The sequence below is a fragment of the Amphiprion ocellaris genome, chromosome 19 (genome assembly GCF_022539595.1).
Source record: "Amphiprion ocellaris isolate individual 3 ecotype Okinawa chromosome 19, ASM2253959v1, whole genome shotgun sequence".
NCBI lineage: Eukaryota > Metazoa > Chordata > Actinopteri > Pomacentridae > Amphiprion > Amphiprion ocellaris.
In genome coordinates, this window is record NC_072784.1 from 15,491,611 (window position 1) to 15,516,174 (window position 24,564).

The 24,564-nt window shown below is 38.2% G+C and overlaps 1 protein-coding gene across 4 annotated transcripts; it reads left to right on the top strand.

Moving 5' to 3' along the window:
* Positions 1-3,967: 3,967 nt before the first annotated feature.
* Positions 3,968-11,531, top strand: emc10 (ER membrane protein complex subunit 10). 4 transcript variants are annotated; one of them, XM_023276557.3, is made up of 8 exons: positions 3,968-4,125; positions 4,251-4,317; positions 5,454-5,566; positions 6,804-6,917; positions 7,962-8,146; positions 8,493-8,586; positions 10,674-10,771; positions 11,237-11,531. In XM_023276557.3, exons 1-7 carry the CDS (start codon positions 4,033-4,035, stop codon positions 10,758-10,760), a joined length of 753 nt encoding a protein of 250 aa, XP_023132325.1. In that variant the 5' UTR covers positions 3,968-4,032; the 3' UTR covers positions 10,761-10,771; positions 11,237-11,531. The 4 variants fall into 4 exon arrangements, with proteins under 4 accessions (XP_023132325.1, XP_023132324.1, XP_035807023.1 ...); XM_035951130.2 differs by having other exon boundaries at positions 3,998-4,134; XM_023276556.3 differs by lacking the exon at positions 10,674-10,771.
* Positions 11,532-24,564: the final 13,033 nt, after the last annotated feature.

Sequence of the window (24,564 nt, forward strand, 5' to 3'; positions counted from 1 at the left end):
TTCAGAAGGTTTAAACCACTGGGAAAAAACAGCAACTTTTGATCGTATCATCCAGTAAATTATATCATGAATATAATAAAGATACTAAACTAATCAAAAACATCAATATCACATTAGGACAAATACATTAGAACATTAAATTATCTGTCCTGTTCCAACTTTCTTTGTTTTAACCAGAATATGGAGCAACACTAAGCTAAACTGTTGACAGCCAGAAATAGAAATGAAAAATTGTATACATTTGCCAAGAAAAATAAACTGCTGCTGACACGTTACAAGACAGCAGCACACGTACAGACCTGCTTCATTAGCCGATTCTGTCAACAGACAAGGAAACTACTGTAAATACCAAAATGCTAAAAATATTAATTCAAATACTGAATGCTGTTTCTGTGCAGCAGCGCCGGCAGAGCAGATGACAACATGTTCAAAAACAGACACAACGGAAAAGTAAGTTGATATATCCACAGTACTGAGAGGTTTTCATAAACAACACAAATACAAGTAGGTCGGCACATAACTTAAATAGCCCAGAAGGTGCAAATTAAGTCCCTGAGTGTGTGTTTGTGCATATGTGTGTCCATTTATCTCTCTTGTCACTAAAGATACCAATCATTTACAAGCATGTAAACACAGGCAGGACTGAACGAGGAGCGTTGAAGCCAAATCTCAGTCTGAAACGAACCGTCAGAAACACTGCGATGCCTTTTGCTAACCTTTTGAATCAAATTTTAAAGGTACACAAAGGAAATTTAATAATTGATTAAAGTAAGATGAAACCAAAAAAAATGCTAAATGAAAACTGAAAACATCGACTCTTTGGATGTGAAGCCTCACAGGGCCGTCGGAGGGTGAATCAGGGCTGGGAGAGGGAGGATCTATCGGCCAAGTCTGGATACATAGAGTATATTTCCAAAATGAAAGACCAGGTCGCTGGAGGGTTTGAAGCTGTGAACCTACTGAAAGTGGTTGATTCTTTGAGGTGTGTTGGTGAAGAGCTGCATACACAGATTCTGCCTGACTGGGTGCTTCCAATGATTTTAAAAAGTGTGGATCAACTTTGGAAAGCAAGGAAAATAGAGGGAGAAAAGAGTGGAATCCCAGAACAGAAAAATGTGGTACAAGATGTTGTCTAGTGTTTAAACTGATAGAAGAAATTTAGGAAACATGTTGAGGGAAGAGAAGTCAAAAAAGCTAAGCGGTTTAAGATGGAAGGCTAAATTCTCCTGGAGAGTTTGTGCAGCTTGTTTAAGACTGAGAACATCTAGGCTTCTTGTTGCTCTCTATCTAAGGAATCTCTATCAGGGAAAACTTTTGATTTGAAGGTTATGTTTTATCATTTGCAAGGAAAAATTAGGATTTCGATGGTAAAAGAGTGAAAACAGGGAACAAAGGCATTACTTCTCTCCGCAGCCATCTGTTAAAAGAAAAACTCTGACAAAGGGATGATATTCCTTTGAGACTTGTGTTCTGCCAGCTATTTGAAAGTGTTTCCATTCAGTTTTGTTTATTTGGTGCCAAGTTACAATGTAAGTCATTGCAGGGCCGTTCACAAAGTAAGGTGAAGACCTTACAAGTTTGTATGATAGAGAGAAACCCAACAAATCCAAATCCAGTTTCAATCCATCTGTTGGCCAAAGTAAAGTCCTATCTTTCCCACAACAACTTTGAGAGAATCATACATGCCTTTATCACATCTAGACTACTGCAACTCTCTGTATGTCGGTCTTGATCAGACTTCCCTTCGTCGGCTTCATCTGGTACAAAATGCTGCTACCCAACTTCTAACAGGGACAAAGAAACAGGAGCACATCACTCCAGTTTTATCCTCGCTCCACTGGCTTCCTGTCTGCTTGAGAACTGTTTTAAGAATTTTATTGCTTGTTTTTAAGGTGTTAAATGGGTTGGAACCTTCTTATTTATTTGGTCTTTTACTTGTCCATGCTCCAGTTTTATCGCTGAGGTTGGCCAATCAGATGGTCCTTAAAGTTCACAGATCCAGACTCAGAAACAGAGGTGACCGAGCCTTTTCTGTGGCTGCACCCAGTCTGTAGAACTACATATGGGGTGGCATGGCTCAGTGGGTGGAGAGGCTGTCTTGTAACCAGAGGGTTGCCGGTTTGATCCTGGCCTGGAGAGCTCATGTCGAGGTGCCCCTGAGCAAGACACCGAACCCCGAACTGATCCTGATGGATCGTGGTTAGCGCCTTGCATAGCAGCTTCTACCATCAGTGTGTGAATGTGGTGTATAATATAAAGCACTTTGGGTATAGTAAAAGCATTATGTATTGTTTATCTTGCTCAGATTGTGTCTTGTATTTTGAAATGTAAAGCACTTTGGTCAACCTTGGTTGTTTTTTAAATGTGCTGTATAAATGAAGTTGACTTGACTTGATTTGAACAGCATTTTGGTGACAACTGGGGAAAAAAACCTCCCTTTTAAAGAGTAGGAAACCTCCAACAGAACCAGGCTCAGGGAGGGCATCAATCTGCCTCGACTGGTTGGGGTGAGGGGAAAGAGGAGAGACAACAGGAGAGCAGATTTAAAATATAAAGCATATGAGAACAATAAACATGTGGTTGATGAGGCCAGTAACTGCAGATCAGAAACATGCAGCTCTAGAGAATACCTGCAAAGGATAAAATGCAAACTAGAGGAGAGAGAAGACACAAAGTTAGTGACATACAATAGTGGCATGTAAATCTATTGAGAGACAAAGAGAGGAGAGGTGCTCAGTGCATCATGGGAAGTCCTGCAGCAGAATAGGCCTACAGCAGCATAGGATTGCCTCAAGCCGCCTTAACTGTAATTCTTATTAAAAAGGAAAGTAGAGAAGATATTTGCCTCCAGAACCCAAACTGGGAGCTGATTCCGCTTTTAGACAAGCAGACTAAATAATCACATTTAAACTTCTTTAAAAAAAAAAAAAAAAAAATCTTCAATCATTCCTGAGATACTGTCATTCAAACATAGTCTAAAATTCAATATGTGAAAAAAAAACAACAAAAAAAATTAAAGTGAGTTGTTGGGCCTGCTTAGTGCCTTAGAGCTTAAAAAGAAAATTAAAAAGGACATACATTGCATTACAATATTGGACACATCTATATCCATAAAACCATTTGCACATTGCACACAATGAAAAAAAAAGGTAGCTATACGGTGAAGTATAGTCAATAGTGGCTGTAGTTGTAGTGGTTATGTTTAGTGGAATAAAATGTAACATAAAACATAATAAGATATAAAATAAATATGGTATCAGTATAGTGAAAGAGTTATTATGAGAGTGTACAGTATATGAGCGCGGACTACGACAGAATGAGCCTTCACTCAGCCGGCCTGTATTTAACCCTCCTGTTGTCCTCATTTACAGGCACCAAAAAATATTGTTTCATTGTCTGAAAAAAATCCAAAAATTCAGCCAAAAAATTCCCCAAATTTCTGAAAATTTGCAAAACCTTCAGGAAGAAAATTCCAATAATTCCTTAAAAGTTTCCCTTAAAAGTTTTATTTAAACAAAAAAAATCCCCCAAAGTTGGCAAGAAAATTCTTGTAAATATTTTCCAAAAATTAGTAAAAATCTTCAAAACAAATCCTAAAAATATCTAAAGTGATTACATTCATATCAGTACAACTTCTATTATTTTCTTTAAGAACATTCACAAAAAAATCAACCAAAATCCAGCGAATTTCGCTGGATTTTGGTTGATTTTTTTGTGAATGTTCTGAAGAAACATTTTTAACATTTCTTTCTTTTTTTTCCACCAAAATATGTTCAATGATTTCCCAAAAATGTTGAAAATGAGGACATCAGAAGTTTCACTGTGAAAATATATTTTTTATCCACATTTTGAAACTTTAAAACGGGTCAATTTTGACCCACAGGACGACACGAGGGTTAACATAGAAGCGGCAGATCGTTGCCTGTAGAGGGCAGCACCACTCTCTACTGTGTGCTGGAGATTCATCAGCAGAAGAAGAAACCCGGTAGTGCAGATGTTGTGGGGACAGACTTGACTGGCGTTCCTGTCAACATGGCTCGTCTACCAACATTCAACGTTGCTGTTGTTTCTACTGTTTTATTTATCGCATGCACAGATTTTGTATGTTGTAATAACGGCAGGAGGGTAAGTGACGTATGTTAGCTTTTTAACCTTGATTATTCTAAATGCAGCAAAGCGGAAGCTAAATGATTAGCATTAGCATGTGTGAGCGGCTAACGGCTAACACTGGATTTCATTTTTCCTCTCAGGTCGGTGATAACTTGGAGACTGAATTCAGCGGTTTCTCTGTGCCTCTTGAACATTCATTTGAAGTCGGTGAGCAAGTGTTATGATTATTTTGCCTCTAAAATGCTGTGCAATACGTTATTGCTAATGATGTTAAGCTAACTAAGTAGCCCTGTGCTGCAAGCGATGTCTACGTCCGGATGGAGAAACCTACATGCAGAGCTCCATTCAAAAATATATCAACTGAGCATTTTTTGATGTATCGATAAGTTCATTTAGCTGGTACAGCATAAATGGAGGTGTTTTAAGGAATGCCAAATTGTTCTGTAAAAACGAAAAGAGTCAATCCTGATCAATTAACCGATTTTAAATCAGAATGTGTAACTGCAATTAGCAATTCCCAAAGGCTGCAATTTAGGATGTACATTATGCAGGGAGTCTGACCAGAGTTTTTGTGTTTTTTTAATCATCCCTTTATATAATTTTATAGCGTAATTGCAATACTTAGATGCTGCCCCCAAACAATTAATAATTTGCTCGTTTAATTTGTTTTCAGTTTTTACTGTTGCTGCATTTTCTATTTAACTTAATACAGTCACAGCTTTTGTGATAATTGTTCTATCTTCAGTGCCATTAAATAATAATCAGTACATGTTGCAAGCAATCTATATCATTAAACTGTCACCCCAGCAATAAAATATATGACCGTTTTTATGGTGATAGTTTTAATTCTAGTACATAATGAATGTAAAAATGAAGCTTGACCCTAAATTATATCACAAATGGCAATATCTGCCTGAAAATTGCAACTGGATGTTTTCACTAAACAGCATTCATACTTAAACACATGTATATAGCAATGTAATGAGGAATGCCATATAGTTCTGATTTTGTTAGTAGATGCTGAGGTAATTTATCTTTAACATGCTCTTTTTGCTGGATTTTCTTTCAAAAATTTGATATTAAATATGTAGCATTCGTGTTAGCTCTACAGTCATGCAATCATTCATTCGTCCTGTCTGTTCTTTCAAATGACTTGGGTAAATTTACATAATATTACTGCAGGGTCTTAACCTTAATATTTAAACTTGTTCGGTAAATTCAATATGCCAGTCTTATTCTCTGTTGGAAAGCACCTTGGCTGTACGAGTGGTGTTTTAAATAAGCTGCATATTTATTTAAATGACAGTGACTTGACTCTGTTCTTACTGTCTTTCTTGTTTCAGATGATGTAGCAAAGTTTCGGGTGCGTGGCGCTCTGGTGTTGAAAGCTGGAAGGGAGCCGAGTGTCTCACTGTCTCAGAACCAGCTCTCAGAGGACGACAGAACCAAACTGAAGGTAAGCTGTGATCATTGGGCTGAAAATATGTGGACTGATGTAGTAAAGCTAAAGATTTTTCATGTTTGTTGTTTTATTATATATATGCTACCGTTCAAAAGTTTGGGGTCACCCAGACAATTTCATGTTTTCCATGAAAACTGACACTTTTATTCATGTGCTAACATAATTGCACAAGGGTTTTCTAATCATCAATGAGCCTTTCAACACCATTAGCTAACACAATGTAGCATTAGAACACAGGAGTGATGGTTGCTGGAAATGTTCCTCTGTACCCCTATGGAGATATTCCATTAAAAATCATCTGTTTCCAGCTAGAATAGTCATTTACCAAATTAAAAATGTCTAGACTATATTTTTGATGAATTTAATGTTATCTTTTATTTATATTTATATATATATATATATATATATATATATATATATATATATATATATATATATATATATATATAGGAATATATGATTGGAACCTTTCTCCCTCATGTTGTGTAACATTAGCAAAGTCATTCAATCATTTCTTCACTTTGGATGGCATTCAGGTCCTGCTTTGCACTCATCATGCAGAGCTTTGCGGTGCCGATTTAAATGATTAAACATTTGCTACACATTGTTGACAGAGTACCTGTTTTTGGTCAACATCATCCTTTCTGTTGCCGAAATATTTTCATTAACCCGATGTTGTGTTTCTTTTTCTTACCACGTCTTCCTCGTCTGTGTGTCTTACTTGTTCTATTGTTCATTTTGCTGTGCACATGTGGAGCCTGCATGTCAACAAACTCTGTGTCTTGTAAATAATGTTTTTAAAAAAACACTCAAAATATTCAGGAATGCTTTTCAGAGTAAATTATGTTGTGTCAGAGCGATTTCTCTTGTAGATTACTGTTTAAAAAACCTGCAGCATTTCATTTTGTTTTTATTAAGCACCAAAAACTGTTGGAGCATGATGTGTTTCAGTTAATGTGCTCATAGCAGCATCGAGCTGATACAATATATCCTACAGTCCTATTTCACGTAAATGTTTCTCACTTTGTGAACCCATTTTGCCACAAGAAGACCAAAAGACTACTACAAAGAGTTTCTTACAAATTTGCAAAGGAAACTATCAAGCTGTTGGAGTATTGCACCTGAAAAACTGAGTCAGCGGTAGAAGTTGTGCAATAAAATTGTGATAAATATATCACAGCATGAAGGTGCATCTCGAACATGTTTGCTTTGAACGTGGGTGTCTCCACAGGAAGTGGCCGCAGTGGACGGACTGTACAGAATCCGAGTTCCTCGAGTCTTCCTGCAGGCTGACAGACAGACGGAGCGGCAGATGGAAGGTTATCTCACAGCATTTGTCAGAGCTGTATGTATTTCACTCATTTTCACCAGCAATTACACTTAAAATAACTACTTTAAAATGCTCAGTAATACAAAGAAAAGTGGTTGGGCTTTTTTCAAAAATGTGCTGTTGGCCAGACTAAATATTCTCTGAGTGTTCTTGGGTTTTTTTGGTTTACAAGTTTACAGTATAGTTGCCCTAAGTTCCTTGAAAAGAAAAGGCTGACCCAGGTAAAACTGTTGGGTAATTCAAAATAGAATTACTTGTTTGTAAAGACATAATTTTTTAGGAATTGGGAGAAGAGGTACTTTTTAGAAATACGTTGTCACTCAAACTACCAGCAGTTACAGATAGCATTGTGAGGGTTTAGCTAGCAACAGGCCAACATAACACAGACTTCTGTGATGGTTAATAACCTGTTGTCAGAGCTCCTGTTTTTAAGAGGGCCGGGATTGTCAAGATCAATGCTCCTGTATTTCAGTAATGAACAGAACAGAGCTGACCTTGGAGCCCAAATCATGTGTCTGTTTAGTAGAATCACAACATCAGCACAGGACAAATATCTCCTGTGCTGAATCTGAGTTATCATATAGGTATAATTAACCGATAAAACAGTTTTTTGATTAAGAAAACTCTTAAAAATTTGCAGCATTATCTTCCTGCCACAAGTTGTGCTCCCTTTCCATGACAGCAGACGTAAACGAAGAGCTTAGGTTAAAACCAGTGCCGATCAGTAAAAAAGGCTTTGATTATCTCCAGTCTGTGAGGTTGAATGGGGACATTGCTATTTTATGTGCATAAAGTAAAATTAATGTACAAATATTCAATGTTTCCAAAAGAGGCAGTGTCTATCTACTAAAGGTAACCATCTCTGTGTACTTCACGGAAGGATAAAAATGTTTTCAATCTGAAAGTTGAAGCTATTTAATCAGTGTTAGTTCAGACTTACAGCCCTTCAGAGCCAGTCTGTAAATATTTCTAAACAATAAACTGGGTCATGTGTTTTGCAAAAAAGTTATACTGATATTGCTTTAGCACTAATATGAGCCTGTCTTCTCTGATCCTCAGTGTGCCATGGTCGAGTCCCATCTGAGCGATGTGATCTCCCTCCACACCGACGTCTCTGGATACCTCATCGGTGTCTCCATAGTGACGTTACCTGGAGCCTGCAGAGGCACTGAGGTCGAGGATGAAGTTGATCTGGAGGTTTTCAACACCACACTCAGCATCATGGCTCCTGTCAATGCACCAGGGTCAGTCCTGCATTATCTGTTCTCTGTTTTCCAAACCTGCTGCTATTATAGAACCTTGTGTGGTTCTCACTTTGATTTTTCTCTCTTCTTATCTGAGCTCCTTGTTAAACCTACACTGCACATATATTGCTGCTGTCCATATCTGAGGCTGTCTGTGCATTAGTCAAATCCTCTTGTGCGTCAGTGTAGCTACTTCAAATGCCTTTGATTTGGTTGTACTTGCCTCAGCTCAGCAGCTCCAGATCATTTGCCCATAGGAGGAGCAAGTCTCTCTGCACCTTTTCTGCCTTTCAGATACACTCTGTTTTAGAGTTTGTTTGAATACTAATTGTCAACTTCTTTGCAGACCTGAGACTGCTCTGTTCCTCGAACGAATGGAACAGGAATCTGAGAAGAAAGGGAAGAATCCACAAGAGCAGAAATCCTTCTTTGCTAAATATGTAAGTGCTCAGTGAAAACTGCTGATAAGACTAGCAGGCTATGCCTAAAGATATACTCTCTGCCTTCTGTAGTTGGTCCGTGATGATTGTAATTTTCTGTGCAGTTAATGAATGAATGAAAATACCAATTTAGCTCATCATTTTTTGTACTTTGTCAGACCCGCCATGACTTGTGTGTGTGTGCAGCATGTGTTAAGATAGTAGGCTCATCAGTACTGCAGTTTTTTTTCTTCTATTGCTCTGTATGTTTGCTCTCCCTGTTGGATTCTGTGTTTGGATTCACTCTGTTTTAAGGTGCTTTAGCACCTATAGTTTGATTCAGACTAAGGAAAAAAATATGCTCATTAACTTTTAGTTTTGTTCTAGTTTATGCTTACAGAGTTTTCCCTACTTTAGAGTAACTTAGGCACAGTGCCGAGGTGTTTCTGCAAGAGGCTGTAAGCTGAATCAATATAGAAATGCATTCAAGCATTCAGCATATTGGAATGAATGTAAAAACAACAGTGAGAGTTCTATGTGCTGCCAAAAAACAGACAGCTGGTTTGATGTCGGTCAGAAAGGTAAGCTAGCAGCAGGAATAACCTGCCAATCAGCAGTCAGTTTTTGGAAAAACAATTGTTGCTGGTGTGCTACAGATGCTCAGACTTTTCAAGATGCCACATTGAAGGGAGACCCTAGTGTTACTTTTTCAGATTCATGGTCCCTAATCGTGGCAGGGAGACCTCTTGTTTTTAGCATCTTTACTTTTGTCTGGTTAGAGGCTGGTTATTCGCTTTTTCTGTCTGCATTAACTCGGCAGTGATGAGGCAAAACTATCACAACTATGCATGAGCTGGGCTTTTACTACCTTTTTTGCGACAAACATAGTACACAACATTTAAACAACTGTGATACTAAAAGTTGGGCCTATTTGGACACTTTACGATTGATTACAGTAGCGTGATTGTAAGCACAATAAGTGTTACCAGCTTCCTTTCATAGCCAAAGCCAATGACTATTTAAAAAAAAAAAGAAACAATTAATGGTAAATACTTTCACCCCCTACACAATGGTGGAAAAATAGTTTTCAGACACCCTTAAAATTTTACACAGTCTCAAATATTATCATAAAATATTTGTGGAAAAAGTCTTTTTTGTGTTTCAAAAGGTGTGACTGCATTAGACAGACACAAACACATACAAATGATATTTTTTTGTTGATTGTTTATAAGAAAAATTACCAAATTAAATTCTTGACAGTTTCAATGTCAGCTCTCAACATTGTTGGTGTCAAAGTCAACAAATAACAGAATGTGTTCAAAACCGAACAAAAAATAAGATTTTCAATGGGGCTCATGTCCGGGGATTGAGCTGGCCACTCTAAGACCTGGATACTGTGCTCCTGCAGCCAAGTTCTGCTGACCCCTGGATGTGTTCAAGGGGCATTATCTTGTTGAAACATCCAGATTGACCTCGACAGAACAGTGCACGTGCAGGAGAGAGCATGTGGGTTTGGAAAATGGCACACTGCTTGGCAGAGTTCAATGTGAGAATTTTAAATGGCACATTGAGTAATTAATGAAATTTTAAGCTTAGGTATGGTTCGATTTTTCCCAACAGAATGACACGACACATATTAGTAGTTCAGGGACCTCGGAAACTTCTCAGACAGTTCTTTCTGTTTTGGCAGTGTTTTAAAAAGACGGCATGCCTTGTTAACTTGTCAGCTGGTTTTGGGCTTCAGAGGGTCGACTGAACCAAACAGATTAGATGTGAAATCACCCTGAGTCTCTTTCGTGATTTGACCCTCAGCTGTATACTGCTTCTATGTGGGATGCTCTTAGCTAAAGACTCATTTACCAATATTCGTCTTGCAAAGACGTTAAGTTTTAGACACAAGTCAAAAAATATAAAATAGTAAGAGTCTGACTTGTGATTTTTCAAGCTGTCATTTGGTGTAAAACTATACATTTGGAAATATGTTCATCCCGTGTCCCATCGCTTGGCGTGTCTGAACTCGTTCATGATCTATCTGTGTTGTCTCTGTGTTGTTGCTCTGTGCAGCATCCAGTGACAGTGTGTTGACTTGGTGCTGTGCTGTGTTGCAGTGGTATTTGATTCTTGGAGGTGCAATCTTCCTCATGGTCTCCAATTCGGCACAGCCCCCAGCAGGGGGAGGCAGAGAGCAGAGCTGATTCCCACTGAAGTACAGTCTTCTTACTTGTGGCTCTTCTGTCCCTCCTCCCTCCTCTGTCTGTCAAACTTTGGATTTAACATCTAGGCAACGTCACTAACTGAACCTCTACCCCTCTCTTTCCACATGTTCTTTAGTTTCCACTCACTCACGGTCTTTTCAAGGTCAATGCCAAATACAATTCAGGCAGATAAATGTGGAGATCAAATTTGATTCAATCAAAAATCCTTCTGTTAAGACATGCGCTTGTTAAACCATGATTCTACACTAAATCTGAGTGTGTTTGGTGTTTGACCCTGATATCTTTACTCTGCAGCCTCTCACCCACTTGTACACTTTACTTTTTCTTTTCTTTTGTTCAGAAAATAAGCCTAATCTGGGATGTCCAATGTGGAACTCTTGTCAGTAATCACAGATAATTTGTTACCCTGAAGACAAAGATATTGTATTTACTTCCCCTTTGTTTCTGTCCTCCAGTGGATGTACATCGTTCCTCTGGTTCTCTTCCTGATGATGTCCGGCGCTCAGGATCAGTCCGGAGGAGGAGCCGGCGGCGGAGCAGCTAATGGAGGCGGCCGATGATTAACAAGATTTTTCGTTTTTTGTTAACATTTCTGAACAAAAATAACAGTTTTTAATTGCTGTACATAACGCTATATAAAGAGGATAAATGTTTGGCACTGACAAATTAAACCTGTACAGTATAGAAGAGATATTGTGTCCTGCTGCTGACTGCAATTTTTAATGTGAAAATAAAGTATTTATTACTTGACATGATTTTTTTTTCAGGTTTTTAGACAGTAAGGTCTCAGTTGCAGGTTCTGTTTACTCAGGTTCGGATTTAGTTTTAACACTACAACAGTCAAAAACGTAAAGAACTTTAATTGTAATAGGCATTACAGCTAAAGTCATACTCATTACTGAAAAAAAGTCCGTACTAGTGATATGATGTACTGTTGAATCACAGTTTGTTGATAAACTGTGGGCTGATGGGACCCGCACATCATTCATTTCAACATTCATTTAAGGTCCAACTTTTTTAATTTGCCCATCAGTTTCAGTCTGATTTCAATGAAAACCCCAACACACAAATGTGTTTCTCTCACTAATGGGGGAACCAGACTTGCCTCTGTGTCGGTTTGCCACATTTGAACTGGAAAGCCTCCATTCAGCACTTTAATCCTTCATAATACGGCCTGGGGTTTACCCCGGTGGGATTAGAGCAGCTGCTGCTGTTTCCCCAACAAGTGTCAACTGTTGTGACAGTTTATTTAGTAAATACTGCTTAAATAGACTGCACACACAGAGGGAATTTAAGGTTATCCCTCCAAATGCTTCATTACGTTTCATGTAAATGTTTAGAGAGGCTTCTATTCTCAAGGGCTGTTGTCTGTATTCAAGAGGTTGGCTGGCTTTGGAATCACTGGGATTGACACTTGGCAAAATGGGTCCCTCAGAATCAGGCCATGACACAAAAAGTAGATTTGAATGTATTTATTTGATAAATTTGTTTAAAACCATGCCACAAAACGACAGTGTCAAATAAAAACTGAATCTAAAATGGAAATCTATTTCTGTTACTTTCTTTATTGCATGTTTTTTTCTTTCTAGTAATTGTTTTACTTTGACAAGTTCTTGTGGTGTTTTGTCAGTTTTTAGGAACCATGAAGGTTTTCTGCGCATGAAAAGGTAAGATCATTATCACATACACTAAAGTTACACTGCAGCAATTTAATCTCAGAGAAGAGCGACACTGTTGAAGGTAAAATATGGAAGATTTTGAACACAGTTGCATTAGTATTGCAGCAAACAACTTTATGCTGTGCAGAGATGTGGTAGAGTAAAGGCAGTAGGAAGTACTACTACCTTTGAGCATGTTGTGTTTAGAGTTCCCTGTTCTTCGTACATGTGAGTCCCTCCCATTGAAACTGGTGGCCCTCACAAGACAAGAATGATATCCCACACTTCACTGTTTAAGCCAAAGTGTGTTTGACATTTAGTTACGGGCCTAAAAATCCAAGCTACTTAAGCACTAAGTATTTTATTTAGATATGTTACATACCACGTCTGAGCTATAAAATGATAGCAACCATGTACTACCGACAGACTTCATCAGTCGTGATAAGGAAATACTTGAGATTGATTAGTTGGAACTTTATTGCCTTGTGTTGCTTTCCCCGTTTGCTCCCATTCAGGTCTCGTGAACCGCTATTCTACAGCTGTCTGGATCATTATCTGTACCTGCAGACCTCCACTGAGGCTGGTGGTTGCTGGCGGTAGCCCTTGTGAGGCTTGAATCACCCATGACCCTACACTGACCCCAACCACCTCCACCTTAGTGACACACTCCTGGTGGTCTGCATGAGGGATACTGAACTAGACTTCCACATGGAGGCTGGATACTCAGAAGCACAACCTCAACCACAATGCAGCTGCTTCATCCTGGTTGCTTCCTACTTGCTTTCTTTATATACAGTGAGTATTCAAGGGTGAGATCATTTATTTTTATCTTCATTTTGATTTCTGTGTATTTTTTCATGTTTTTTCTGTGTTTTCATTGAATTGACGTTAACATTATTGCCAGTGCACCTTGATAAATAGGCTAAAGTAGAAAATTTTAACTTGGATAAATTCAAAGTAAACCTTTTTTCTTTTGGCCTTTATTTATAATTCATCAATAATTATATTAGCTGAAACAAAACATTTTATAATGCCAGACTTTTCAGCTGTACCCCCAGCTTATTACTTAACTTATATACACTTTATATAGTTTAATTTCTATGCGGTGTGCAATGCAAAAATGAACATTTTACAACTTAATTTTTTTAATTTCACAATTTACAGATTTTCCCATGTTATTAAATGACAGAAGGAAATCATTCATTTACGTGTTAATCCAATATTTGAGAAAAAAATGCACAAAATCCATAAATAATGTCAAACATCTGTATTTTTGCAAACAGTTACTAATTCTTTTACAATGTTTGACTGCTAATTGTTTCACTTCTTGCTGTATTTAAATGATCAAAGATACAATTAGAGACACTTGCCATTATTTGAAATAAAAATTGCGTGTTACTGATTGAAAAATGGCAAATCATTTTGTAACTGTTATGTTGCAGATCTTCCCTGTTTTGTTAAGTTACTGATAATAACTTGTAAAATCACTAAAAAGGATGAATTTGCTTGTTAACTGTAAAAAAAAAAACAAAAGAGACTAAGAATGTTGACATAAAAACATGTATTTTTATAAATAGTAATAACTTTTACAATGTGTGATCATACAGTTACACTTTTTTTTACTGTATTTTAATCAGCTAAAAAGTTTTTATAGATATTTGCTGTTGCTGTTCCTAGTTTTAGAATGTTAGTATTCAACTGTTTTTTAGCACAAATTTAGGCACTTTTGCTGGCAAATCTTCACCTTTTTTTTTTTAATTTTTTTTTTTTTTTACAGATATTTAAAAATTGACATTACTTACATTGTGAGACTGTCTGCTGCTGTTTCACTGCTACTTTTTCACTGATGTTTTTTGTGCTCCAGTCTTTGTGTGTCTGTTTCCACACACAGTCCAACACAAAAGGAGTTAAACAAAGATGGCAGAAGTTAAGATAATAGATTATACTTTGTTGGCTCTTGTGTGCACAACCTCTCTGGCTGAAATTAAAAACGAAGGGGCTGAAGTTTGTTTTGGGCTGAGACGCTGACAAAGATCCTTTAATCAGAAGAAACAAACTGAGTAAATGTGCCTCATACATTACCACATTAACTGGTGTTTATGCTGCTGGCTTAAAATCTAAAACCCTCCAACACCGAACTACTTGGGAACTAGGAGTGAAGCAGCTTAACAACTAGCAGACGAGTTAAAACGGAGGGCGACTACCTGTCTGCCAGTGATCCAGCCTCTGTCCTTTTTTGGCAGGAGCTAATGTGAACACCTATCTGTGTATTTATAAGTATGAGTCATAGCGGAATATCACAGCCTTACAACAACACGGCTTTGAAAACAGAATGTCCCCAAAATCCCTGTGTCAACATCACCGCTCCCCATCCTTGTGCCAGTCCGGCTGTTTTTAGTCCGACTGGGAGGAAGATCCTCTTATTTTGGGAGGCTCAGTGTTGAGCTTCGACACTTTAGTGCCCTCTGCCCTCGTCCAATCAGCGGCCAGGCCTTTCTCAGAAGGAGTCTCCTCGTCCTGTTTCCAGTCCTCTGCTGTCTCGCTGAATACCGTGAGGGATAAGGTGATAACAACAGCTGAGAGAAAGAGGAGAGTCGGAATGAAAAGAGATCCGCCTCCGTCAGGTGTTGGCAGAGCTAAAACTGAGAGAAGCTGCTCATCGCTCTGCGTTTTTCACGTGATATCAGCCGAGTAACACGATGAGCCGCAATTAAACGTGTCTTGAAATGTTTTCCTACCGAACTGTCCAGCTCCTCGGTGGAACCTTAAACCAGCAGCGCAGCTCAGTTTGAACAAATTCACTTTCAACATAAACACATAATGAATCATGGGAGGCCTATCAGCATGGAGCCTGATAGATGTTCATGTACCGCGAAGCAGGAGACACCGACACTGAGACACGTGACTCTCATGATCTTTAGGAATGGAATCATGTGTATCTGCAGATAGACTGAGACCACACATGAACGTGCTGCTTTCAGCAAGTCTATAATATATAGGAGGAGGAGTATCAGCTTATTGGAAACATAAACATGATCAAGTGACCTAGAGCCACTGAGATGAGCTAAACTGGTCATAAATGTGATTTAATTTGTATTTTTGCTTCTTATTATACTAAATAGTTGCACTGAAAGAAGCTAAATACCATAAAAGATGCATCAGTAAAGTATTTTCACAGGTATAACTGCGTTAACTGTGATTTTACTGTGACGTTTCTTATTTCCAAGGTTCAAAGACTCCCAAACGATTCAGATCATGTCAGTGATGGGCGTGAGCACCGTTTGACCTTAAAACAGCACCAGTTCTCCACTTTCACCATTTTTCAGGGCACTTTGACAGGTTGAATGTGCTGCATATTGGAACTTGCTGCAGTTCTTCTGTAGATTTCGATGAAACTAAATAATAAATGCGGCATTGGATGTTTTATTAAATGTGATCCATTCTTTTTGACATAGAGGAAGGAGTATTTGTTGTTCCAACCAGACATCACAGGTCAGTTTGTCTGCCATTTGCATCATGAGTTACTGAGGGTGTCGATGCTGCTGGTGTAATGTTTTCCTACTCGTACTGAAGGACTCAGTGAAGTTGGTGGACATTTTGGAGGACAGGATCACGTTGTTGGACATCCAGAGCCGTCTGAAACTATTACTCAGGCAACAAATGCTGGAGTTGTTGATTTTCAAGGGCCTGGCTACGGCCCAAGCCGACAGTTAGCATTAACAGCCCCTTTCCTTTTATCCTCTTGTCATCTGTGCCATTGGGTCATTTGAATAAAGTTGCATTTTAAGGTGGCCTTTTATAGTCACTGGTCAAAGGAGTGTCTGTGTGAAGTTAAAGAGCTCAAAAACTTTTTGTGCAAAATTTGCCGAACAACAGAAATCAGACATTTCACTTAAGTCGGAACAGAAGAGCATCTATGTGCTGCCTTTATATGTTTTATTCAGTGTATATTAACTAGTCCCATCAAGAGAAGCTAAATAACATAACAGCAAATAAACTAGATTAAATTAAATCCTTGCTAGTGTTGTATCTACTCTCAGATGTTTGTTGCTTTGGATTAAAGCATCTGCTAAATGAAATAGTAGAAATGTATTATATGTGATTTCAATTAGGGTTTGTGCAATTAATATGCATTATTTGCACCGTTTGAACAGCAGCAGTTCTCTGCTTACACAGTTTTCAGGTATTCACAGTGCTGTAATTTGGCTAAAAAAGACCTCGTTTTATTAGTAAAGCTACAGAGCTCAATTGTAATTCTCAGTGGGCCCGATACTACAAATAAATCCTTTATGTTACACCGACTCATCTTAATCCACTAAAGTCCAAAATATCTTTAGTTGAGCTTTAAGTTATTGGTTTGACCACTAGAATTCGTTAGACTCTGGCTAAAGGAAGTGGTAAATTTGTTCATTCCTTTATAATTGGCAGTATTTATATTGAATAATGTAATTTTTATTATAAGTCAGAACCACAGTTAGCATTTTCCCAAACTGGATGAAACTGTTGTCTCTGTGTCATTGACATCTGTGACTTAATAAGAATGAACATTATTCAGATTGTATGTTTCAGTTTTGCGCTTCTGACCTGTAACAGTTCATTGACAGCATATTGTTTTTAGTAGCGCTAGAGTTTATAAGCAGTAAATAATGTGACAGAGGAAGAAAGCGGAGATTTCACACTTGACAGCGGCTGCTGCTGCAGAGCTGCATGTTCCTCATAAATCTCATGACTCTGTGCTGCTTGCAGACCGTCTGAGTCAACATGACTCCATGTGTCAGGCAGGACATGTGGAGATTTAGGGGCGGTTACGAGGTTTATGTTGCACTAAAACATGGGGGGGTCAGTTGATTTTAGCTTGTCATTTTCACACTGTAAATCTGGACACTTTAACCATGCGTGGTTTATTAGCTGCTCAGCCGGAGCTATAAGTAAAATCTGTGGTTATGACATTTGCTTAGCATCCTGCAGTGTGTCAAAATGTCCACAAGACTGAAGAGCTCGTTAGGAAGATCAGAGGAGGAAAAGCAATTCCTTTAATCAATTTTGTCAATAGAGTTAATTGAGTTAGTTTCATGATTCAAGCATAAAAGACATTTTTGTTTATCAGATGGTCAGAAATAAAAGAATAATGTAGAGGATTCTGTCAAATCAGGTAACACAGACTCATTCACTTCACTGTAAAACAAACTGCTTAATGTCATGTATAGTCACTCCTCAAAAAAAAAAACAGTGGCAACCCAGTCACACCACAAAACATGTAAAAACTGAAACTGGGAATGCTGTATGGTTTTTAGGAGTTATGGTGCAGTCATAGCGGAATATAAGACAATCAGAGCTTTGTGTTTAGTGTTTGCATGGGTGCATAAGCAAGTAGTTTTGGCACCTAACTTAACAAAGTATTTCTTTAGAATGAACAAAAGCAGAAAATAACAGAAAACAATGAGAGGACAGCCCACTGTGGAGGCACATGTGCTGGGACTGGGCTATTTAAATACAGCCAGCCTCAATTTGTCAAAGGTTACCAATTATATTGTTCTTCATTGTTGTTGTATCAAATTCAAACAGGCTCAATAACATCAGAGACGATGACTTATTGTTATAATATGATGATGTTTTCAAGTGGAACAGCCCTGAAATATTCTTTTGCGTCTACAATTCAGATTACATCTCTGCATATATTTCATGGATAAAGTTACAAGGAACTTTGGGGTCAGTATTTTGTCTAATATATATGATATGCATATAAAATACTTTTACACCAGCGGTTACCAGTGGTTACTTTTGGTTGTAAAAATTCAAACTTAAATATTTCAGAAAAACAGCAAAGATTAGAGAAATATACAAAAAAAAAGGAGGGTTTTGCTGTTAACTTCCTACCTCACAACCTCCTCAGGTGTATATTGTGAGCCCATGGAGTGTTCCTCTGGGTTGCTACATCCACGTTAACAGTTGTAATACAGTGTTTTCCAAAGTGAGGTTCACAAGATGGTGTTGTGTGCTTCCACATTGAATGATGTGTGCACAGCTGCAATGCTTTTCTGGAGCCGTTATTTTGGGTGTTGGGAGCTGAAAAGTTGGGAAATTGCTTACATAATATATAATTATAAGCCAGGTGCTATTTTTCTCAATAACAAATGCTTTTCTTTGGATTAGCTCATGATACTTTTCCATAGGATTAAAAATGCAGGAATTTTACTTACAATAAAGTGTTTTTAAAAAGCGCCATTGCTATTTTTTATTAAGTAAAACACCTGAATGTTTCTTCTGCCGCTGATTGATTCACATTAAATAATTAACGGCAGTTGTTTCAGAGCCTTCAGTCACTCTGGGATAAATATGCTCCATAGGGATCATACTTAGAGCCAAATCCACGTGGAGAAAACCCTGAGAGACCAGTGAGAAGGAGGGAGCACCTGCCTTGTCAATCAGAGGAAAGCTTAGAAAACTACAAGGCGAAGTCTTGAAGTCCCTGAAAAGCATCGCGGCAGCCTTCACAGATCGCAGCCTTACACTTATTGTATCCCCACTGCCAATGGTGCTATACATTTCACCATGGTCCCATCATGTTAGCATGTAATGAAGCCGAGCAGGGCGGTATTCCAAACTAGAATATTACATAGTGAGCGTTGAGTGTCTAATGTAACACCCCTAAACACACCCTAAGGTCATGGTACAATACTATTTAAGCCCAGTCACTGACAGCAGTAAGCAGCAGGTGTTGAAATTTGTTTTCATGCCTCGCTCAAAGCGTATCTGGTATTATAGAGGCCTGGCGCTAAGCGGGTAATTACACTTCATTAAAATTCTTCATTTAATGACGGCGAGACACTTTCACGTGACAGGAAGTTATTTCCTACGAAGCTGTAAATGTGCTAGGAACAAGCGTGTAGAGACACATATGAAAAACACTACATTTAAATATTGAAGTTTCATTTATATAATAAAGTGCCTCAATAAAATGCAATAATATTGGTTCTATCATATCAGAGGCTGGTCTGGCTGATGTACATTTTGTTGCTTATAATGTTACTCTGCTCCTTTTTTTGCTTTTCAATATTGAATCAATTTAATTAATGTCAAAGTGAAAACAGATTTCTACAAACTAATGTCAATTCATGAAAAATATAAAATGTAAAATAAGTGATTCAGTCAGGATTTACAAGATACACCTTTGGCCTCAATTACAGCATTAATCCTGTGTGGATTCTCTCGGTCTTGTACATCTGGACGCTGCAAATTTCCCTCTTTCCGCTGTGCAAAACTGTTCAAGCTCTGCCAGGTTGCATTGAGATTATGATTAAACAGCCTTTTTCAAGCCCAGCAACAAATTCTCAACTGGATGAGATCTGGACTGACTACGGAACATTCACTATGTGGTTTTTAAACCATTTCTGCTCCGCTTTGGCTGTAAGCTTTGAGTCATTGTCTGACTGGAAACAAATCTTCTCACCAAGTTGCTGTTTTCTTGCAGACAGCGTCAGGTTCTCCTTCAGGATTTCTTTATACTTTGCTGCAATAATTTTGCACTTTACATGTACAAGCCTTACAGGACTCCTGCCAAGAAGCATCCTGACGTCATGATGCTGCCACCACCGTGCTTCGTGATGTTAGTCTTTTCATTCTTTGTAAATTCATGTTAAAAAAAAAAAAGAAAAAAAAAGAAAATTCACCTTAATAATTTTCATGATTCAATGTTGAAAAGCAATAAGGGAAAACTTCTAAGGGGGTGAATACTCTTAAAAGGTACTCTGCATACACTCCAGGACTTGTAAGTATAAGTACTACTGTTTATACTTAAAAGGAGTAACAGCTATGAGCACTGAATCTACTATATTGAAATCAGAAGAAATTTCCTGAACACATCATGATGGTGTTGTGGTCTTGGATTTGTTTGTCATTAATTCCTGTTATGTTTTTCAAATATCCCTTCTGTGTTTCTTGTGGCTTTACTTCCTCCTTTGGGATGTTATCCTGCCCTTTTTGATTTCCTGCTCCACTCTCACTAGTTTCACTTCTGTCTTGTCTTCTATTTACTTGTTCAGCTGCCTGAGTTCCTTGTTGTGTTTGACTTCCCTTTTGGATTTCTGTTTGGTATTTGTTGGGTTTATTCTGTTTTTAACTATCGCCCGCCTTTAGTCAGTTGTCATAAAGCTTACATTTTGTTTGTTTCAACTGCTTGTGCATCCATTTGTGCTCTCTTCCAACCCCCCTGTCAGCTAATGCTGTGTTTTAATACTCAAACCAGTTGCATTAACGCCTGTTAACAGGAATTTTGTACTTGAAGGCACAAAAAGTCAAATTTTGCCCATTAAATCCTTAATATTTAAGGGTCTTTCCTCATCTTTGTCTTCTAAATATACCAACTGGTCACAACACTACAATCACTGACAGGTAGGGTTGCCACCCGTCCCTTAAAATACGGAATCGTCCTTTATTTGACAATTAATTGTTGCGTCCCGTATTGAATCAATACGGGACGCAAATTGTTCCGTATTTTCATAAACGCCCCGTACACGTCTGTCACACACCCATCAAAACTGCATAAACAAAACAAAACAAAATAAAACACAGGAAATACTAAGGGCAGCCAATTTCATCTTCGTAGGACCCACGTAGCGAGGACCCGATGCCAGGTCCAGCAGATCACGCTGCACCCGCGAGTTTAAAAATGTTTACGCCCGAAACTCCACCACGTCCACAGAAGCAAAAACGTTTGCAAATGTACAGATGTGAGTGGGAAGAGTGGAACCCCTGGCAGTGGGTAAAAGGAAAACTGTTCTGTGTTGTTCATGGACTGGCTGAAGTAAAGCAGCATCAGGAGACCAACATGTAAGAAACATGAGAACAGAGAGAACCCAACCAGCAGCTCACAGTTTATCATCATCTAATCATCTCCTGAAGTCCATATGGTGAGAGACATCAGTGTCTGGTTGTTAATTTACCAGAGGATGCTTATAATCATGCTGATGTGGTCATAGACTCTACAGTATTTTAGTGACTCAATAAATGCTTAAGTTGTTTAGTATTTTTTAATGCCTTTTAGTTTTTAATAAATGTTTATATAATGGCCAATATGTAATCAATAAATGGCCTTTGCCTATCTAAAGAAAAACTCAGAACTCTGATATGCTAACAGCAATAAAGAAATCAACAAATACATGCATACACACATAAATAAGTTAATACATTAACTGTTTTAAGATTTACATTTAGATGAAAAAAATGTCTGTAGAAAATTTCTTTGTCCAGTATTCTGCATTCAGTTGTTTATGTTTTTGCAGAATCCAGTATTGCTCACTGGTTGCTCATTACATTTTATTTCATTAGTATGGTTTCACAGTTTAAAATGATGCCACTTCTGTTCAGGCAGAACCTGTGATAATAAAACAATACAAAATTTTTAGTTCTGTGTTAATAAAGCACTTAAAGCTTTAAGTATGGCTAAATGCTTTTTTCAAAATTAAATATATCACTCCTTAGGTGGTAGTGGCCCCAAGTTCAGTAAAGTTGGAAAGATATTCACAGATTCAGGCTTCCAGCATCAATAACTCATTAGATATAGGTTGTCAAAACATAAACGGTGCCTCTTTCCCATTGTTGCAAGGCAGACAATGTGCTACAAGCCCAGTTTTATCAACAGTAGCTGTCTTTCAAGCTGCACAAATAACATTGATGTCTATATGCATCCGGCTGTGTGACGAATGCACAGGCATTGTCTGCAAAACCGCTGCAACAGCAAAGAGAGACACAAAAATTCAATAACCTAAACCTTGTACTCTGTAGTGTCACCAAAATCACTGCAGCCTTCAGCTGGCTCCTGTTGACACCAATGTTATTCCTGCAACTTGAAAGACAACTACTGTTGATAAAACTGGGCTTGGAGCACATTGTCTACCTTACGATGATGGGAAAGAGGCATCGTTTATGTTTTCACAACATATATCTAATGAGTTATTGATGCTGGAAGTCTGAATCTGTGAATATCTTTCCAACTTCACTGAACTGTGGCCCCGAGGACCGTGGTGGGCGTCCTTTATTTTTATTTCTGAAAGGTGGCAACCCTACTGACAGGTGAAGTGTAGAACATGGAACATTTCAGTGTTCTGCTAGGAAACCTTCTGTCCTGGCATTCATGTTACTTTGATGCATACAAAGCATGTAAGCGTTGTTGCAGACAAACACAACCGCCAGTGAAAACAACAAATGTTCATGGTAAAGGTTCACAGAACACGACAAAGACATAAAGCTGCTGACTTTGCTTCCAAACTCCCCAGATCTCAATCTTATTAAACATCAGAGCAAGGCCAATCTACAGACGCCCCACTTCACAAGCTACAGACCTGGAGGATCCACTGCCAACATCTTGGTGCCAGAAACCACAGGACACATTCAGAGACTCATGTTAATGCCACGACGGGTCAGAGCTGTTTGGACCTACACAACATCAGGTAGGTGGATTTAATGTTCGAGCTGATTGCTGTAATTTTCATGTTTGTTAATGTTACAGGTTTAAGTTGCTGCAAATTTAGACATTTGTTGGATGCAGACATGCATGCAATGAAACAACTACAGGTCAGACAATACTGACTGAGGTGAAAGTGGACCAGAAATCCTTCAAGATCTTTTTTGAAGAATGAATATGCATCTTGGCAGACTTTTAAAAGGAAACATGTTTTAGGACTTTAGGGTGACCATAGAAGTTATTTTTATTGTAGCGCACTTTGAATTTTATGCAGACTCTTGCATTAGATTAAGACTTTATCTATCCTGTAAAAAGTGTATTTCAGCTATTAGTGAAGCACCGTTTGCAATAACTTTCACTGATCTTTCTGCTTTGGTGAAGGCAATTTACTTTTGTGGATTCTATTAACTTGAAATTACTTTGTCCCTTTTTATTGACATTCTAATTTTAGCAAAAGTGTAAAAAATTTGGTTTATTGCACCTTTAGCATTATGATTCTAACATCATGATGTGCAGGTTTCTTTTAAATTGTCTAATTTTCCACTGCAACCCAACCACTATTTTCTTTGAGCAGAAGAACAATAATTGTAATGACAAAATCCTGCTTTACATTTTCCATTTCGGTGACATGAACAATTGAGTTGGAAATTTCAAGTTGACTGTGCTTAAAATCACACACCGATCAAATAATTCAAGTACATCTAACTTATAACAGTTAATATTACTGGATAAGCTTAATTCAGTCCTCAATTTGCTCAAGTTGTTGCAACAATTCTCATTTCTCAGTGTGGCTGTCATCATCATCTGAGATTACAAAGTGATATATACAGGAAAACTGTAAAATCATTTGCAAATACACTGTAAAGAACAGGAAGCCATAAAAGTTTATATCGGTCTTATAAGAAATAAGTGATAATTTGAAGTTGAGCTGCTTTCCTACAAGATTCAAATTTAAGAATAAGTCCGTCAAAAGTTTGAAAGATCCTTTAAAGCCCTTCAAAGTCCTTCTTGGAGACTTTAAAGCACTCTTAACTAACAAGTCTATGCACAATTAGAAGTAGCTACTTAAGGCATCTAAAAGGGAACGTCAGCATCTGCACACGTAGACGATTTGCAAGCTGTTATTTTCAAGCTTTGACTACACCAGCAGTTTCGTACTCTTTGCCCCAAGTTCCTTGCCAGAGTGCAGCAGCTGTTGATTGATGGGCTCCTGGATTGACGACAGCTCCCCAGTGTGTCGCTGGCTGCCATGTTAAATACTCAGCTCTCACACTCTGCGTACAGAAAATAACACGTATAGCTGATGTCGGAGTCAGTTTAAGTTGCGGTTTTCAAATCAGAGGCTATCCTTGGGCCAAGGGTCAACGTGTTCCTGAGGTGACAAAAACAAACCTAAACTATGTTCCATAAACTGAAAGGTGTGGGCACATGGATGCAGATTGTTCTGTTCATCACAAAAACATCCATTTGTCTTGGTCGTGTCGTTTGTGATGTAATGTGGGGACTGTCCCTTGTGCACGTGCTCGGTCCATGTGTATGCAAATAAGCTTGCATACTTGGGATATACTGGGTATTTGCTTGTGTCCATCAATCTGATCCCGAGAAAGGAACTGGAGTTTCATGTGACACCGCCGTCCCTTTGGGTGACTCTTACATCCAACCA

Coding starts and splice junctions, on each gene's coding strand:
- emc10 (XM_035951129.2), top strand. CDS start 4,033: ATGGCTCGTCTACCAACATTCAACGTTGCTGTTGTTTCTACTGTTTTA. Junction 4,135..4,250: donor ACGGCAGGAGGGTAAGTGAC/GTATGTTAGCTT, acceptor TTTTCCTCTCAG/GTCGGTGATAACTTGGAGAC. Junction 5,567..6,803: donor ACGACAGAACCAAACTGAAG/GTAAGCTGTGAT, acceptor GTGTCTCCACAG/GAAGTGGCCGCAGTGGACGG.